Consider the following 20,980-nt stretch of genomic DNA (forward strand, 5'->3'; position numbering starts at 1 on the left):
ATTTACCGTCATAGAAATTTAAACAAAGATATTTATGAAATTTTACTGTTTGTGGATGATTGACAAGTTTGTAGCTAAGAAGCTCAAATAAAATGTTTAATTTATTTAAATTTAAAATAATAATTTGAAGTATAACAGCGCATGGTTACTGGATATTAATATCGCACAGTTTCTTTTATATGCATCAGGATTTACAGGAGATGCTTGTGAATTGGCCGCCTGAACACTCATACGTGCAGTTTATTTACTTGAACCGTATAAGCTAACTGAATAAGATGTAGGCATTTTTCCAATCAAAGCATTATTTGAAATTAATTAATAGATTTTAATTCATGGAACAGTTATATAAATATCTTTATATTTTTACAGGGAATGCATGAGGTTCTGGCACCATTACTTTTTGTTACTTATTGTGATCATCAGGCGTACTTACATACTAGAGAATGTGACAGCCTGAGGTTTGTTTCAATTAATGATACAAGATGCTTATTTTTATTGAATAAATTTAATTGTATATAAATATAAATTTTGAAACGACAAATGCAAAAACAAAATATTATTAATGCGATGAATTTTAATAACTTGCTTCAAAATGTTTTTGTGAGTACTTGCAGCAATCTTTAGTAAATTAATCAATTTAATTAACACTATTGGTGGTAGTGTGAAGTAATTTTAAATACAAAATATGATCTAATTTTTATCTTTATACTAACATGGCTATTAAAAACTGAAGTTATACCATTGCATTTTACATATAATCATTTCTTAAAAATAACTTCTTATGTATGTGACCATCCGTGAGTAGATATTCTCAATTTGTTAATTCATAAATACAAATTTTCTATAACTTTCTCCCAAATCTATGGAAATATTTACAATCTTATGAATCCTTCACTTCATTAATGCTGTAATCACAATTATGAAAGAACACTTGGATTTTTAAAAATCCCATTAAAAAAAATCAAATTCTGAAGAATGTGGGAATATTACATGCCAAATCATTCCTTTGATCCACCGGGTTTGTCTAGTGGTGAACATGTCTTCGCAAATTAGCTGATTTCAAAGTCAAGAGTTCCAACGTTCAAATCCTAGTAAAGGCAGTTACTTTTATACGCAGTTACTAGAATACTAGATTGTGGGTACTGGTGTTCTTTGGTGGTTTGGTGGACTTGTTAAATATATTCCCATCTTAAGTGTAATGATATTTCTTAGGGGCTCTCTAAAAAAAAAAAATTAAATTTTGAAGATATTAAAAGTGGGTTTCAGATCATTATTTTCTTCCTGTAAGTGTGAACCGCATGTACCAGTATTTAGAAAATAAAAAATGTTAACTTATCCCTGTGATTATGAATATGCAGTCTTGACTAAAAAGAATAGTCACTTATTTTTATAAAATAACAGTATCCAGTTCTATCAAACCTAATATAACTATTTCTGAGTAACTGTATATAATAGTTCAGCTTATGAGAAAATGTCTTAATAGGCTTTTGTTGCAGTTTTTAATCAATTACTGAAATATTTAAAACATTCTCCCGCCAATTTATTTAAAACAAAATTAAAAGACTTTCTTTTAAAGAAACATTATTACTTTCTTATTGAATTTAGATAATACTAATTAATAAATTTAAAAAAATATCCTGTTTTTTTTTGTATTTTTGCATCCTGTTCAATTTTTACATAAATATGTGCTCAAAATAATTTTCAGTAACTATTTCTGAATTGTGAATTATTTTTATATTAAACCTTTTCTCTTTAATTTATTTACCTTACTGTTATTTTGTAATTAATATGGACTATAATCACACCTTATATAGCATTTATGAACTCTCTTTTTTATCATATCATTTATGCTTTTATATTCATAATTTACATATAATATATATGTGACTATTTGACTACATAGTTATATAGTCATTTATATAAAGACATGATCTACGAGGCAGTTTGGAAAGTAAGCTCTGTTATAGCATAGGACTAGTATTAGTGTTAGTGACACTGCCATTGACACATGGCATACTCTCTGAATCAGTGTGCTTCCAGCTGTGTCAGTATGAGCCATGTACTTTAGCTTGTTTGCTTGTTATAATCTAACAACATGAGCACTGCAATAGAAAATCACGTGAAATGCGAGGTGCGTGTTGCCATAAGATTTCTTTGGGTACAAAATGTTTCGGCAGTAGACATCCATCATCAGACATTATGGCCCAGACATTATGAGTAATGGTGTAGTGCGACAATGGGTCCTATTTTTAAAAATGGAAGGATAGACGTCCATGAAGAAGAGAAGAGTGATAGGTCTTCTGTTGTGAGTGACGATCTTGCCAGTGAAATTGGTGAAAAAGTGCATGAAAATTGAAAATTTATCACCTCTAAACTTTCTGAACTATTCCTGCAAATTTCTTGTGTGGTTTTGTATTAGATTATCACTGATGAATTAGCCTACCAGAATTTCTGTGCTTGGTGGGTTCCAAAAATGCTCACCATTGAAGCAAACGAATTGGCTCTGTCTTAGACTTTCTTTTATGCTATAACATGGAAGAAGAAAGTTTTTTTGAAGAGAATTGTAACTGGGATGAAAATTGGGTGGCCTGTGTGAATGCCAAAATGAAACAACAGTTGATGACCTGGAGCCATACCAGTCCTCCATGCAAGGCAAAGAAAGCCTGCCAAACTTTGCAGCAAGGAAGGTTACAGGTTTTTTGAGATGCCAAGGAGTTTTTCTAGTTGATTTTATGGAATGTGTACAACGATTACTTCAGCAGTTTACTGTGAAATATTGAAGAAACTTGGGCAAACCATTCAGAACAAACAAGCAGTATCTGATATCCAGTGTTGTTTTTTTCTTGTCAATGCTTGACCTCATAGTGCTTGAAGAATTCAAGAACTTCTGAATCAATTGCAATGGGGCATTTTCGATCATTCCCTTATAAGTTGGACTTAGTGTTGAATGGTTTTCATGAAGAAATGGCTTATGTTGCAATACTTTGATGATGACAGTGAACTTCAAAATGTCATGAAAGGTTGGCTAGGTACACAGGCAGCTGAATTTTATGAAGGTATTTGTAAGTTAGTAAAGCTGTGAAAAATGCTTCAATTTAAATGGTGACTATGTTGAAAAATAGTTAAAAGCTGAAGTTTTAAGTTGTATGTAATAAAATATATTTAAAATACAGTAAAGTAATAAAATATATTTATTTATGCAGCTATGAATAGCTTATTCATAGCCAAACAGAGGTTATTTTCCGAACCACACTCATATATGAGGTCTGTGAATAATGAGACTAGTTTTTTTTTGCAACCAAATTGGCAGTACTATAAAGTTACTAGTAAACATGTGATTATATGAACAGCTGATTTATATTAAGTATTAATATTTTTAGTCTACTGTTGCCACGTGAGATGTAAACAAACTTTTCATGAAACGAGTTTTTGTTTTATATTACAAAAATGAGTGATACTAATTATGAGTAATGTTGTGCAATCAACTTTTGTGTTAAACTCTTGTGATAATGGCTACTGAAACTTTTTCAAAATTGAAAAGTGTGTATGGAGATGATGCCTGTCACGAGCCCAAGTTTTTGGGTGGTTTAAATTATTTTCAGATGGGCGGGAATCAGTTGCAGACAATCCACACTCTGGAAGACCAAATCAAAAATCAAAACCAAGTTAATTTGTTTCTTTGATAGTAATGACTTTGTCCATGAGGAGTTTTTGCCTACAGGACAGTCTATAAATCAGTATTTTTACCAAGAAATTCTTGAAAGACTGTGGAAAAGAGTTGCCCGTGTGAGACCAGCCATCGAAGACGACTGGATGGTGCATCATGACAGTGCACCTTGTCACACTGCACTTTTCAATTATTGGATTTTTGGCAAAGAAAAACCTTCCTGTAGTTCCTCAACCACCTTATTCACCTGACGAGTCCCTATGACTTTTTCCGGTTCCTGACTTTAAAAAAATACCTCAAAGGACACCATTTTGGGACAGTAGTAAATATAAAAAAACATATAACTGACCATCTGAAGGATGTTCTGGTTTCTGAGTTCCAACACTGCTATAAAGAGTGGGAAAACCGTTTGAAGTGTTGCATGGCTTACCAAGGGAACTATTTCAAAGGTGATAGAGTCCATGTATAATTGGATTGCAAATAAAAAGTTTTTCTGAACCAGTCTCATTACTTTATTTACAGACCTTGTGTAATGTATTATTACGCACTGATTAGTATAAAAGATTTGTTTATTTATAAAGTGGTGGATATATTGCCATTGGGGAAGACAAATTAGAATATTTAAATTAGGTAAGATGTAGTAAATATGTTGAGGTTGAAAAGATAGTATAAAACAGAAGGAATGGATTATTACTGAATCTTGGAAGTCAGAGGGAGTTGGACTTGAACATTATATTCTTCTGTTTCTTAAGCTTATAAAAATAAATTAATAATGTACTATAAAATGGCATTAACAAGGTTGGTCTAGTGGTAAACTCATCATAGTGGTAATCAGCTATTTTGTAGTCAATAGTTCTCAGGTTGCTAATAAATGCTAATAAAGGTAGTTGCTTTTATTCAGATTCTAATACTTTTTGTTTACTTGTGTTGGTGGTTGGGTTTCAGTTAACCACCACACATCTCAGGAATGGCCCGCCTCAGTTTGTTCAAGACTACACATTTACCAGTACAGTTACATTGTACTAATGATTGAAATAAATAATTTTTCTAAATTCAATCTTTTTAAGTCCCATATTCCTCTGTACTAATATACAAATATAAACCGGATTGATCCATCTATGCACAGAAATATACGTTAAATAAGATGACACTTACCTTATTTTTTTATATCTTTACAAAAACATTTGCCTTGATAAATCTGAATGTATTTGAGTGTAATTTGTAATTTAATATAAACAGTTTAAAATAAGTTGCAACTGAAGATGTGGGTTTTCCGCAAAAACGTTTTTGTAAAGATATGAAGAAGTAGGTAAGTGTCATCTTATTTAATGTATATTTCTATACTTAGGTGGATCAGTTTGGTTTATATATATAATATATAAAAACCATAAGTATAAATATAAAACATTTCTAAAAATAGAAAATTTATAAATTTTTCTGTTATAACAAATTGAAGGTTTATTTTTTTTCTAAATGAGCTGTAAGGTAAAGAAAGATTTTTAGCTACCAGCTGTTGGAAGTGTAGTACATTTCTAGCTCTGTAACTGACCTTATTAATTGTATTGCTGTAAAGGTTTGCAAAATCTTTACTAAAATTGTTCTATTGCATATCAGCTTGTAAATTCTAAATACTATCATCTAGTAAATACAGAACTTATTTTACTTCTTTTTTTTGTCATTTTGGACTACTAAAAAATTGAACTAGCAAAGATCAGTTTGGTGCTGAATTTGATATTTTTAGGCTATTGATGATACTTATTTTTGTTTTAATTTTACGTAGTTTGATTTTTAATATCATCTTATGTTTGTTTCAGTGATGTAATGTGTGAAGTTCTGAATCCTGAGTTTTTAGTTGAAGATAGCTAGTAAGTGTGTAATAACTTTTTTTAATTAAAAAAAAAGTAATTATTATTATTTAGATAACTCCATTATTCCCCAAAAGTGACAAAAATATTTTCGACAAGTTCTTTTAGGAATTAATTTAATATCTTTTCCATTTTTACCTAGCAGATAGTGAAATATGTAGATGTACTACAAATTTGTTAATTTTTATAATTACCAATGGCTTTGTAATAGATATATATTGACATATATGTAACAACTTCTTATATTTTGAATATTAACCATAAAAGTTATTGAATGACTACTGCATATGCGAGCTTAATATCATTTTGAAAAAAGAAAAAAAAATTAAATTTGAAAAGCTGAAGTAAATCAATTATACAAAATAAAATAAAAGCTTAATAACTAAATAATTCAAATTAAAGCGGGAATAACAAAATAATGTACTTTAGTTATGTAGTCTGACACACAAGTATATCATTAAAAATAAAAAAATAAACATTAACAATACAAAAAATAATTTTTTTAACATTAATTAAACATATTAAGCATATCAAAATTGTTTGGAATCATATATTTTGAATCATATATATGGAATCATAGAAAACACATTTCCACACTACTCGTTTGTCGTATTATTAAAAAAACGTCTATCTTATTATTAATTTTTTTCTATATATATATATATATATATATGTAAGGATATTTTTTGCACATATAAAAATAATGATGACCTCGCATCGAATACACCTATTTACCCAGTCTCACTGTCCTGTCATATCGAACAAAGAACACATCACCACTTCCGTGCGATCTAACTTAAACACGCCCTTTCTCCATGACTGCTAAATTCACACAACACCCAAAACAAAAAAATGTCAGTCTGGCTTCCCCCACCAGACTCTGGTTCGTATCTATGCACGTACACAATTTTTTCTGAGAATGTATACGCACTCACCAGCCCATGATGACATCACCATCTAGCTATCCAGACCATGTCAGACATCAAAAAACAAAGTTATGTAATACAATTTCTTATCAAACTAATTACGTTTATTTAAATATTAAAATAATATAATACTATTTTGCCTATTTTCTGTTTTTAATATCAGTTAAGCCAATGAATATTTAACTACTTTTTAAAATATTGAAACTTTTTTCTTTATGATGTAATATATATTGTTCGTAACCCACAAAATTTAGAATAGTTACACATATAATTGGAACTCCTTTAGTTAGTAGATATACACATACATTATATAGTAACATCATACATTCATTTTTTTAGTTTTTTGTTCTTCTGTTGTTTCCTGTAAAACCTTTCCTTTTTATGTCTTCCAATATTTAAAAATATTTTTAAAATTTTATTAAATAATTAAATGATTACCTTTTTTTTTGCAGTATGATGTTTAGAAAAATAATGGAGTTGGCTGGTATCGCTTATCAAACTAGTGATATATTACCAACTGCAACTGGATATTTTCCATCTAGGACATCTGGAATAGTAAGTAATTATGGACAATCTATTTGTTTTCTATTAATATGATGAAATGTTATATTAATTTTTTCATTCTTTTATTTCTAGTCACATCAACAGTTGCACAGTCATTAGTGACTTAGCGTTAAAGAAAATTGCTTACAAACTAATATTTAAATTTACGAATAATCATTAAACTAATAATTAAATATTACTACTCTTCAAACATTATTTCACATTGACCCTTATATATATTAAAATTTGTTAAATTAAGTTCCTCATTCTATTATCGTATAAAAAATATAACATGGTTTTGATGTCATCATTTTAACTAAACATCTTCTTCATATTTTGACTTAAGTTTTGTAGCTTATGACTAGCTATCGGTTTTGGGCAATGTAGAAAATGTTTTATTGTCCATTGTACATAACATATCATACAGCAAGGTCGAGGAGAACCAAGCAGATGGGCATTGGTGAATCTAGTGCTCAATCTGTAGTTGTGCTAGAATGATTTGATCACTTCTGTTGTGAGAGACGAATGGTTCTTCAAATACATTTTCCCTAATTCCATGTACACCTGTGGGTGAACTTAACAACCAAAATTTGTTCTACTGAGTATTTATTTTATTGTGGGTTTTTCTTTATAAAGTCGTTCTGACTTACCAAATCCACTTGAAGTCCATTTAACAAGGCTCTCAGCCACTTCATTACCACAAACGTCGAAATGACTTGGAACCCAAACAAATTCCACCTTTTTCTATAAATTTGAAAGCGTCATAAATTTTCTGAAAAATTGGCTCAGCGTTCTTGCAGTTTAAGTTTTTGAGCGTGCTTTTAGAGTCTGTTATAATTAGAAAGATTTTTGTTACAGATCCGAATATTTTCTAAAGCAGATCATGTAGCGTAAGCTTCACAAAAAAATATTGAGGAGTATACATTGAGTTTATATAACAGTTCACTATCAGGGAATATAATGGAGCTGCCATACTCTTCAGTGGAGATGGAACCGTCTGTGTAGATGTGATACAATCTTTCTAGATCTGAGTTATCTCATTAAAGTGGTTCCCGACTGTATTTTTATTTTGTTTATAATTGATTAATTAAATTTTAGAAAAGTATTTAACCGTGGTGCAATAAATTTCTTTTTTTTGGGAGAACTCTCAGAACGGGTAAATTTAATTCTTATTTACTCTTTAACTAAAAGGATTTCTTTCTCCTTTTCAAATATATGTTTGTGCACAGCTGTAGCTCCCCTCTCGAATATTTAGGAAGACTTGACCTTTTGACTGCTTGTTTAATAATTTGGTATTTCTTCTACTATTATGACAATGGGTGTTAATGGGATTCTGCTAGTATGCTAGGTTTTGGACTTGTTGCAAATGCTCCTAGGGGTAGTCGCATGCAAGTATTGTGTATGCAATTTAATGAATTTTCAATCTTTTCCTTTGCAGAATCATACAATATTGATTTGTAATGCATTTGTAGGTGTTGGGGATAACTGGTTTACCTGCACCCTAGTCTTAGGATAATATAAATTTGATGATTTATCCTTCTTAAACATTCAACTTTAATATGTTTAACATGGCTCAACCAATTCAATTTTTCATCTAAAATCATACTCAGGATTTTAGTTGTGTATGTTCTTTTTAACTCATCTTCACTTAAACATAATTTGATATTGTTCTTACCTTCAATTAAATTATATTTATTGAATATTTAATATTGCTACTTTTCTTTGTAGATAAAAATAAATAACTAATGGACTACAATTGGTTTCTATGATTATAATCAAATTATGGATTATCTGTGCAGTCTGATCAGATAATGATGCTTTTGAAATTACTTTTGAATCTGTTATAGAAATTGATTTTTAACTCTTTTAATGTCAAAATCTGATCAAATGTCTGTAAATTATGCGAAAATTGCCAGCGTCGCTTGAACAGACATTTTAAAATTGCTCTTTTTTAAATTAAAAATACAAATTAACTGTTAAGAAATATCTTTTGTTGTAGAAAAATATTTTTTGTAAAAGATAAATTAATTTCAAAAGCATATGTATGCAGTTTGGTTAAATAAAACATAATTAAACCCCATGTCAGCCAACCTATTGTGTCAGCAGTTCTGTAAATTGTTTTGTCCTTGCTTATTTGTTTACAGTCATGTTGTCATTTATGTTCTGTTTATTTTAACTGTGAATTTTGTTTTATTTTTTTTTATTACATTGAACAACTGCTAGTACTTTTAATTTTAACATTTATATGATTGTATGTTTGTATTATGATGAGTAGTCAATTTAGGTTGCATTCACCTGTTAGTGATAATACGTTGCATGAATATGGGTTAACAATGAATATCTGAGAGATGTGTGTGTTAGTTGCCTTGATTCTGAAAGTGAAAGTAGTACTTTTCATGATGTTTCATCTTTTAACCCTAAGCAACCATCTACCGACGAAAACATGAGTAGCCAGTTTGTTTTTACCCTATAAGAAAGTAATACGAGTTCAGGTGATGAGAATGAGTGTAACCACTATAATTTTTGACTAATTTAGGCTCATAGGGCTTAATTAAGTCGGTTACTTATTTGTATTATATACTTTTATTTTATAAATTTTGTGTTATGTTGACGGACGATTTTAAAAATGCAAGGCTAAATGGATTTATTCAGAGAAGACTGATTGTGGATAATCATGGCATAATTCAATTCTTATCGCACATTCTTGCTAAAAATAAAATTTTATCATAGCATGACATCATGCTCACAATGGGAACAAACTTTTCCCACAGAAAGCGTTACGTTAGTGTGCATACACGCACTCACGTAGATTGAGTAATTCTCAGGAATGGTGGTGGGGATACCCAAACTGACTGGGAGACCATCGAAAGACACAGTTTGTGTTCGGATTCATCGGTATGAGCTTGAGTGCAGTGACTTTGTTCGGAAAACTGTTCAGGAGGTTTGGAATTTATGTTTTATTCTGGATACAGGTATGAGAAACTATTATTAAACGCCTTTTTGCAAAAAAATACTTCAATGGATCCATTACAGTACTATTAATCCATCTACTGTTTAATAAAGAATTATTAAAAATGTTACTTGTTATAATGATAAATTATGTTTAAAATTATAACTAGAATTAATTTCGGATTGGTCAATTCTGTATTGGTATATGTATTAATAAGATGATTTGTGAAATTCTGATATGCAAATATCAGAGTTCAGGTAGATAAATAATAAGGGTTCTATGAGTTTCAAGTGGTTTAATAATGGGTGTTCTGAGTCAAATATCCACTAAGCAAAGGTGTTTGTTTTGTATGTTTTTTTATGAATTAATTATTTATTTTTTTATATATATAAATAAATATTTTGTTTCCTAACCAATAAATAATGTATAATTATTCATTGCTGTTAGTAAAAACTTTTGATGTGTTGAGTTGCTGTAACTGGTTTTATGTTATCTTAGGATATAAACTTATCAAGCAGCATAGTCTTAGAACATTATTTCACAAATCCTAGCATTAGTAAATTCATTTTTTTTCTTTTTTAAAACAAATTCTTCAAAAAATTTTATTTTTGTAAAAAATTTTAATTTGGTGTAGTTTAGAAGCATACATGAGTTACTGGAAAATATATGTAGGCCTAGACGTCCAAAAGAAGTACAACTACAACATTACAGTAACTCAGATTGTTTTACTGGTTCAGAGGATGACAGTGACTGGGTAGATATGCGGATATTCCATTTTAATTCAACAAATGATCACTGTATCAGTATTTTTAATTTTGATGATATTTGGTATATGATAACTACCCACCTTGTAGTAGCTAAAAAATATTTTTTTATATTTAAAAAAAATATTTTTTTTTATTAATAAGACTGTTTTCTAACTCACCAACAGGTAAAAACAGCCATTTTCATCACTTTTTCCATGAGCTGTAGCATTCTTATATGTCATACAGAGGGTCAAAAAGGGCCTTTTGGAAAGAGTAAAGATGGAATTTCAGCTTACTGTACTCAAAATTCACTTTTGTTACATAAATAAATCTTGTAATGTTTACTAAAGCCAAAAACCACATGTGGGACAGGTGGCTGTCCCACAATTACAGAATGTTAATAATTACAAAGTGACAAACATTTCAAATACATTAACAAATTGTTCAATTCACTTTTATCTTATTTTACTCCTGCTAATGGCAGTTGAAGATTTGTCAAGGGAGTAGTTAGTTTCTAAGGGAATTGCCTGGGTACTGGTAGCTGGTATTTGGCAGCTGGTATTACAAGTCTTGTGGGTGGAGATGGAGATAATGATATTCATTGAAATTACTACCAGGCAGATGTGAGAGAAACTGTAGTGTGTGTAACACAGCTAGTACTAAAGCTGGTGACAAAAGAAAAAACTAGATATGTTTGCAAAAAATATAATGTAGCTGTCCATCCTCTATGTCTGGAACACCATTCTTGTTAATCTTAGTGATAATATTTTGTTATGTAAAATGTTTAATTAGTATTTACGTAAAAGTAATTTATCATTTATTCAGAGGTAAGACAGGACAATAAAATTCAATTAAATAGTTCGTTCATATGAATTTTAGAACATTTCCAAAATCTCTGCGCTTCAGACCTTTGCTTTTTGTTCAGGATTTTTAAAAGTTACTTCTAATACATATCAAACTGAAAAGTTGTGTGTAGGTAAAAAACATATTTTTCTATTTTGGTAGACTAGTTGATATTTTGCAAATATTTTTTCTACCCCTGAAGGGGCTGAAAATGAAAAAAAAACTAATTTTTCAAGTAGAGTATTTTTCATTTTTTTATAAATTTTTCTTTTAAAATAGTTGCTTGTCCAACAAAGTATGTTGTACATTGTTTGTCTGTATTAAATAAATTAATATAAAGTTTAAAGCCAAATCTTAAAATTCACTCAAGATATGATTATTCTTGTCTAAACATGTATTTCATATAAAAACAGCCCTAAAACTTTTCACAAGATAATCACAAAAAAGGTTGGCATTAAAAGATTTAGGATGTTCTACATTTTCAAATGTTGAAAATGTTAATTTATTTTTTATTGCATTTGTAAATGTGTTATACCAATGTACATCAATCGATAACATTCATATAGAATTGCCAACATTTTTGTTAGAAAAAAGGGATTGTCTTTAAAAAGAACTTTTTAAATACGTGGCGAGATAAAAAATTTCCATAAAGAGTACTTAAAAAATATACAGGACTCAGCAAGGAAATGGGCATGCAGGAGCAAGGACTTACATAAGTCAGGGTGCCTATTTGTGTCATTCCACTTACTTTGGGATCTACATTTAGCTTTTTTTTTGTAACTGTAAGTACTGCTTCAAAGTCTCCTTTGAAATAGTTGGTGGTAGCTAACTGTACATCAGTACTTGTTTTTTATTAGTTCTGGTCTTGGAATTTCTTGGTTGCACTTTGTTGTGCACAATATCATTCAAGAACTAAAGTGATAAACTAATGTGATATTCAAAACTAACAATTTGCTTATAACAACAGAAAAAAGCTGACAACATAGTTGTATGATTTTCCTGTCATGTGGCTAAAGCTGCGTACTGGGAAAGTCCTACAGCTGTGGGTTGTTTCTGGTGCATGGCTTACACACACAACTTAATGTAAAATATTTATCATTTTATTTAAATATAATATTCATTCGTTTATTTAATTCAATGATTCTAACTAAAGCGTGTGCGCATACCATATTTAATTCACACGAGTGTGACGGTACTAGTGGTGACAGTCAGCACTATCTACATTAATGTAATTTCACAGTTACGTAGAACAAGTTTCGCTTGCACGGTCAGCAGACTAGTTTAGCCGTGAGACGTAATGTACCAGTACTGAGCCAACCTGATGATCGAGTTTGAGGCGCAGTCAAACTGAGTTAGTTTTTTAAGTTTAAATATTATTCATTTATTTAATTCTACCACTTACCTGTGACGTCACAACTTAGCAGATGACTATAACAGCATTTTTTGGGATGGGGTGTGATTATTCAAAACTTTTTTTTTAGATATTGTTATTTTTTAATCATTAACATATGTGCCTAAGAAAAATATGACTTAATTAGGCAAAATCTCAAGATACTGAGGGTGACCTTACTCTACAACCTCACTCTCATGACCTATTAAGTTGAAAATTGAATGGCATCGATGCCCCATGTATTAGAAATAATCTGACCAAGTTTGGTCAAAATTGATCCTGTAGTTTTGGAGGTATAAGGTGATTTAGAGGCCGATACTGAACGCACATGCGCGCGCTCGCGTGCATGCATGTGTATTTATGAACATTAACATCTGGAAAATTTTCATCCAGTTGTTTGGTTTTTGGATTCCTTAGGTATCAAAATGTCAAGAGCTAGTGAAAACCACATATGGCCAGATTGGTTCAATTACAATACTTTCCCTTCAAGAGCTATAGCTGTGTTATATACAGAATAGTAAAAGGATCTTGAAGCGTAATTCAACATGGGTAAAGTGTGAGTTCTTTTTTAAACTTCTTTTTATTTTATTTTTTATTAAATCCTACTTTTTACTTTCGTTATATAATACTAATAAGTATATTTATTAGGTTTATTCATAACATAGTTGCTTATATTATTTTAGAGTTCTTCTGGTGAGAATCAAATGATGGGTGAACTGAATTGGATACGCGACTATTTATTAAAACCAGCAGATGAAAAATTATATAAACATCTTCAAGAACTTGATATTCCTTTACCACTATTTGGGATGTAAGCTTTATTTTTAAAAAAACTTTTAATTTATATATTACATTTTTTTTTTTACTTTTTTGTTAATTGTTCTGAATTATTTATTGTGAAAATATTTTACAATTATTTTAGTAACCATAATAATATTTAAAGTATTTTACAAATATTCTGGTTTGAAACATACAATTTGAATTAAATTTATTTGAATTAACAATCTAGTAGATTAATGTAGTGTATGGAGGCTGTTTAACAGTGTTACCGATGAGAGAAAGGTGTGGGCGATATCTCTGTTTATAAATTTAGTATAAAATGAAACTTGTACTTGCCTCTACTCCCCTTGCTTTTTAAATAGTAGAATTTTAAGATCATGAGATTAATTTTCCATAATAAACTTTTTCCCAACCATTTTTTACATTTCTTAAACTTTTGAGTCGTAAGTCAAGAAATGGGAAAAAATCATGGATTTTGTGGATGTGGCATGTGTGTGTGTGTGTGTGTTGTGTGCACATATGTTGATGTTATTTTTTCTTATATCTCAAGAAAGGCTGATTTTATTATCATGAAATTTGTGGTGGGTGCTCTTTTGCTAATGCTTTATATTTATGAAAATAAAAAAGTGGGTGGGGTAATTTCTTATCGACCCACACATATGCATATATTTATATATCTATAAATAAATGCAGATAAGTAAAAAATTTATTTTACTGTATTACTCATAGTCTTTCTACTTAAGAAAATGTACTACAACCCCAAATAAAGAAAAAGTCAATCCAGATGATTAAACAGGTTTAAAATGTGTCTTAATTTTTAAGTAGAAATGCATATAATGAATAGTGTGGAAGTAGGAAGGGTACAGGATCGTTGATCTGTGGTAGTGCACTCAATCTTTTTAAGTTATTTTTTTCTGTTTTTATTCTTTACACGTTGCTAAATATTAGATAGAATTTTTTGAAAATTGTATTAAAATGGTAGAGTGACTTTGTTTTTGGAGTCATGAAATCTGGTCAAATGTTTACTGGGACACTAAAGAATAAGAGTAGTGTAAAAGAATTCTGAAAACTTCCTTCATCCTGTTCTGTAATAAAAAATCTAAGTGTGTAGCCTTTTTATTTTTGGGCATTTAAAAGTAGAAATACAGTAAACTCTCTTTATAATGAGCTCTTCATAATAAAAATTTCTCTGTAACGTACTAGCTTTGTTCCTTCACATTTTCTATTCTGCTACCCATTAAGATTATACATACCTATATTCAATACTATTAAAATATAATTAATTTATGGAACTATAACAAATGTACTCCCAGTACAAAAAGGCTAGTAGTACAGATGCACACCACACACACTAACACACATGCGTATGAACACGTACGTGGGTGGATCAATAAGTTCCCATGTTTGAAGATAGGTGGCGTTGTCCGGGAAAGTTGGCATTACAACAGTATATGAGGTCTGTAATGAGGAAGAAATGAGACTAGTTCAGTAAAACGGTTTATTTACATTCCAACGGTATGGTTTATTATACATGGATTCTATCACCTTCGAAATAGTTCCCTTGGGAAGCCATGTAATACTTGAAATGGTTTTCTCACTCTTCATAGCAATGTTGGAACTCAGAAACCAGAACATCCTTCAGATGGTCAGTTATATGTTTTTTTATGTTTACTACTGTTCCAAAATGGTGTCCTTTGAGATATTTTTTTAAAGTCAAAAACAGGAAAAAGTCGTAGGGACTCGTCAGGTAAATAAGGTGGTTGAGGAACTACAGGAATGTTTTTCTTTGCCAAAAATCCAATAATTGAAAGTGCAGTGTGACAAGGTGCACTGTCATGATGCACCATCCAGTTGTCTTGGCTGGTCTCACACGGGCAACTCTTTTCCACAGTCTTTTAAGAATTTCTCGGTAAACATATTGATTTACAGTCTGTCCTGTAGGCAAAAAACTCTTTCTGGACAATGCCATTACTATCAAAGAAAAAATTAGTATGATTTTGATTTGATTCATGATGCAGATTCATGACAATGCACCTTCTCACATTGCACTCTCAATTAATGAGTTTTTTGGAGAAGAAAAACATTCCTGTAGTTCCTCAACCACCTTTTTCACCTGACTTGAGCCCTTGTGACTTTTCCTGTTCCCAACTTTAAAAAAACACCTGAAGGACACCATTTTGGAACAGTAGAAAACATGAAAAAATATGTAACTGACCATCTGAAGAATATTCTAGTTTCTGTTCCAACACTGCTATGAAGAGTGGGAAAACCATTTGAGGTGTTGCATGGCTTACCAAGGGAACTATTTCGAAGGTGATAGAGTCCATGTATAATTGGATTGATTGTAAGTAAAAGGTTTTCCTAAACCAGTCTCATTAATTTATTTATAGACCTCGTACTACCGTCTATCAAAGATGCCATACAAAATTTCAGACTGTTTCATAGGTTAGGTTTTATTTGGCAGCCATTTGCATTAAATGTATTTAGTGTTTTTTGATACAGTGGAAAAAGAACAATATCGATTGGTAATTCGCTTTTTATTTTTGGATGGAAAAATATAGGAAGAAATAAAAGTGAAGATGGATTCTGCCTACAGGGACCCTTCACCATTTATGAAAACTGTGAGATATTGGTTTAATGAATTTAAATGTGGCCATACATCAGTTTTTGATGAGGAGTGCCCAGGTCACCCAGCAGAAGTAGCTACTGAGGAAATCATTGAAAAGGTCCATGTTGTGATTCTTGTTGATCGCTCAACGAGTGTGTGAAGTAGCAGAGGCCGTAGGTGTGTCGTATGGAATGGCAATAAACATTTTACATAAGTTAAGAATGGGAAAGCTGTTAGCTTGATGGGTGCTGCGATTACTCACTTCAGACAACAAGCAGATATGGCTGTCAACTTCAAAGTGGTGTTTGGACCTTTTTAAGCAAAATCTGCAGGAGTTTTTACATCGTGTCGTCACCACTGATGAAACTAGGATCCATTACTATAGGCCAGATACCAAACGACTATAAAAACAATGGGTTTTACCAGTAGAATCTGCTCTAAAGAAGGCCAAGACGATCCCATCAGCCAGAAAGGTCATGGCTACAATTTTTTGGGATATGAAGAGAATAATCCTCATAGACTTTCTGGAAAAAGGAAGCACAACCGCGGGGCAGTACTACAGTGAATTATTGGACTGATTCAATGAGAAATTGAAACAGACCTCGCGTGGCAAAAAAAAAGATGTGCTGTTTCATCATAACACACCAGCTCACTCATCTGGAATCATGGTAGCCAAATTACATGAATTGCGCTACGAATTGCTGCCGCATCCACTGTACTTGCCCCCGACCTGGCTCCCTGTGACTTTTTTAGTTCTGTTCCCCAACGTGAAAATGTGGCTCATGGGAAAACAATTCAGCTCAAATGAAGAGGTCATCACCGGCATAAGCCTATTTTGAAGAGTTTGATGAATTGTATTTTTTAGAGGTTTTAAAAAATGGCAGGGATGTTGGGAAAAGTGTATCCACCTAAAACAAGATTATGTTGAAAAATAAAAAAAACTTTTTTCTGAAAAACTTGAATTTTATTCACACAGGTACACAGGTAAATTTATTTCTGAATGAAACTTCGTTAGGTGTTCTTGTATAACACACATTTTATAACAATTGCGTAAAAAATAATATTAATGCTGTAATATTAATTTAAGAATATTGATTATTACTATTATTATTAATATTGTATATTTATTGATTATTTTTTTATTTTTATAGACGCTGGTTAAGGTTACTATTTGGTAGAGAATTTCCTTTACAAGATCTGCTTGTATTATGGGATGCAATTTTTGCAGCAGGAACTGAATTTGAACTTGTTAACTATGTTGTTGTCGCTATGCTTCTTGCAATTGGTGATCAGTGTGAGTGTGGTAATTTAATAAGTTTCATAAAATACTTCCTAAGGTTTTTAACATGTATCATTAAATTAATTTACCATTTTAATTCTTATACAGTAGAATCTGGGTCAGATATTAAGTAAAAGTATAAAACGTAGTAAATTTAACCAGATGTGAATGTCTTTGACCACTTTAATACTTTGGTATTGTAGGCATTCTTTCTTTATGCTAGCTGTTGTAGAATTATTTAACTAGTTGGGATGAGAAGACTTACACATTTTGTATGTTTGTTATTTATATCACCTTGATTTTGAACAAAATTTGCCGGATTGGTGATTAAAAAAAAAAAAAATTGATTGATTGGGATTCTTAAAAAATTTTTAATCTTTTTACATTACACTTTAGCAAAATAAATATCTTTTGTTGGTGTTTTTTCTGTATTCACTCGTATGGTATGAATAAAATTTACTGTTGTCTTAGCCATTTCTACCCTTTTAAGTGCTCTGAATCTTGCCAAACTCTTTTCAATACTTGATACTTAACTATGACTTATGAAATGGCAGAGCTACAATGGGTTTTGATTTTGGAAGGCTTCAGCATATTCAAAGAAATTTTAATGCTCTCTGTCAAGAAATATAGTGAATGAAATATCACCTTCAGTTTTACTGTGTTGTAAATCGCCAATTGACTTTTATAAAATAATTCATTTTTACCAGCTTATTGGGAAGAAAAGGTAGAATAATAATGTGATTAATAAATGAACATGAAACATCTAACATCATAAATGAACATCTATTGATGTTCAAAAAGCAAATAATTTTTTTATGTTTAATTTTCCTTTTTGTTGACTTACTTTTATAGCTTAAAGTTTTAACCGGTTTTAGATTTAGGTTAGCTTTTTTCATGGCTTTTATCCACTTTTCATTGTGATGTGTAATTTATTTTAACTTTTTCTCTTGTACCAACCCTCTTCTACCTCACTGCCCTTTGTCAGTCTTGGATCAAAGGTGTGATAAGGTGCAGGAATTGACATATTTCTTATTATAAACAAATTTTATTTGGTATATTGAAATTTTTAAAGTTTAAACTTACGATTGAGGAACTAAATTGCAATATAAGAAGTATCTTATATTTTTTAAATAAAATGCTGTGTTGGGAAAAAATTACAGTAGTTAAGAAAATAGGAGATTATTAAAAATCCAGAAGTTTTAAAAATTGGTAAATGCTGGTTCTTTAATGGCTTATAACTAATGTTTAATAATGCTGTTAAGAAGTTTTAGTCATTTAAGAGCTAGATTTCTTCAAGTTGATTTCTTATGCTTTAGGAAAAATTGATTTATTATACGTGATTGATTTTTTTTTTTTCAGTGTTGTCTTCAGGGTATACAGAATGTATGAATCTGTTAATGAGGTATCCTCCTACCTCTGATATCAGTTATATTATAAAAAAGGCATTACACTTAAAAGAACCTGCGGTATGTAAATTATTTTTCATTTTTGTTTGGTAATATTACATAACACAAATAAAGAGCTATGGTGGATATTTATTAAAAAAAAAAATTGTAAAATGAAATATGGTCAAGAACAATTTACAAAAATTTTGCTTTAAATATAAATGTGGATGGCCACCAATCGGTAAACAGTTATCACCAGTAGACATTGAGGACAAAGTATATATGTAAAAAAAATAAATGAAAAAAGAAGAAATAATAATTATAAATATTAATTAACAAATAAACAATGCATATAAAATGAGTAGCAGTGTTTTGATATAAGAGTAAAAAATACACAAAAACAGTTGTCATTTTGAGAAATCTTGAAAGCTTAACTAACATTAAGTTATTTAAACCTTCTTTCCAGATTGTCCACAATTCAGATTTTATAGGGTTTTGTAAATACTATTTATTTGCCGATTAATATTTTCTATTTTTTTTATTTATTTCTTTACTTAATTAATTATGTTTATTTTGTTGCCAGTGTCTAGTGATGGTGATTGTTTAACAAAGTAACTATATCGATTTTAGGTAAAATTCAAAAAAATTTGAGTGTTTTTAAGTGTAATTTTGTTTGTAATTTATTGTTTTTCTACTCTAATTATGTCATAGTGCTTATAAGAAATATTGATTCCAGCAGTTATTTTGTATTTGTTATTTATATTTCTAAACTTACCTTCTAGTGGCGGGAGAGGAGGTATCTGGCTGAAGGATACTTCCATTTATTAAATACTTCCAGAGGTATACGCAAGAATATTCCCTTTGGAAGCCTAAGCCAGTTTTTATGTGACTTTATTTCCGGAAGAAAAAGAAAATTTTGTTGGCAGCTTATATTTAATTCAATGTAAATTCATTGATGAGTATTGTTTGCTCCTGTTGGGCAAAGTTGACGCTGCATAAACTGAATTATATTTATGCATATTCTTTTTATTGTCTTCTAAAAAGAAAATGGAAAGTATTGATGTTGTAAATGTCTTATTTTAGTTTTTGAGCATGAGATGTGACAACTTAATTTTCAGAATGTAGTGGTATAAAATATGCTCAATACTATGAATTTTACATTAATGACAACTGTCACCATCAGAGTATGCAACTACATATTGGTTTGGATTATTTTTCTATTTCTAAAAATGCCTACAACCCTTTTATATAAATATCCTTGACCTCCTTTATTACATTATTTTAACTAATGTGCAATGTCCTTTTCATACAGTTTTTAATTTTGAGGATTATCATTTACAAAAGTCAGGTGAATTAGTCAGGTGAGATAGCAAGATGACATATTTCAGAAGTTTTATATTTTCACCAGAAAGTCTGTTCTGGCATTTTGTTTTGGGGTCATCCTTCAGGTTTTGTCATTTATCAAGTGTAATTACTCTTGGAAATGTATGTTTACTTACAGAAAGATCAGTTGCAACTTGAAGTTATTGCTGGTTCTATTTGTCCATCAATATCTGTGGCACAGACATTGCAGAAATCTTTTACATCCCCAATCCTGCCATTTAAATTAGTCTGAATGTTTCTTAATTCATTAGCCATTAATTTCATGTTTAATCATCTGTCAGGGCTTACTAGTTCAAATTTGTGCCCATCATGTTTGCTTTTGGTTTTCTAAATTTGGGGATCCTGTTCATAGCTTCTCACCTGACTGAATCTCAGACTAATCAAAATTATTTGATTAGATGTATATATGATATCCCGCTTTCAGTAGTTATGATATTTTACAGGCAGGCTTGCCAATTATCTATAAAATAGGATGTTTAACTCGGTTTGTGAATTTTGGTCGCTCATTTTTATATCAAAGTTTTCTTATTATTATTTTTTTTTTTTTCACAACAGCCGATCAACAAATGCTATTAGTTTGAGGTTTAAGCCCTCATTAATTCCAACATTTACATA

General features: G+C 30.4%; 1 protein-coding gene across 2 annotated transcripts in view; it reads left to right on the top strand.

Annotated features, from left to right (window-relative positions):
* TBC1D5 (TBC1 domain family member 5) overlaps positions 1-20,980 on the top strand; it is a 71,321-nt gene that overhangs the window by 29,290 nt on the left and 21,051 nt on the right. For both annotated transcript variants that reach the window (XM_075374721.1, XM_075374720.1), the window contains exons 5-10: positions 370-458; positions 5,482-5,532; positions 6,911-7,013; positions 13,614-13,741; positions 17,470-17,612; positions 18,957-19,063. In XM_075374721.1, coding sequence (XP_075230836.1) covers positions 370-458; positions 5,482-5,532; positions 6,911-7,013; positions 13,614-13,741; positions 17,470-17,612; positions 18,957-19,063 — 621 coding nt within the window. The remainder of the gene's footprint in view (positions 1-369; positions 459-5,481; positions 5,533-6,910; positions 7,014-13,613; positions 13,742-17,469; positions 17,613-18,956; positions 19,064-20,980) is intronic.

This window comes from Lycorma delicatula, chromosome 9, assembly GCF_047948215.1.
Source record: "Lycorma delicatula isolate Av1 chromosome 9, ASM4794821v1, whole genome shotgun sequence".
In the NCBI taxonomy this organism is placed as follows: domain Eukaryota; kingdom Metazoa; phylum Arthropoda; class Insecta; order Hemiptera; family Fulgoridae; genus Lycorma; species Lycorma delicatula.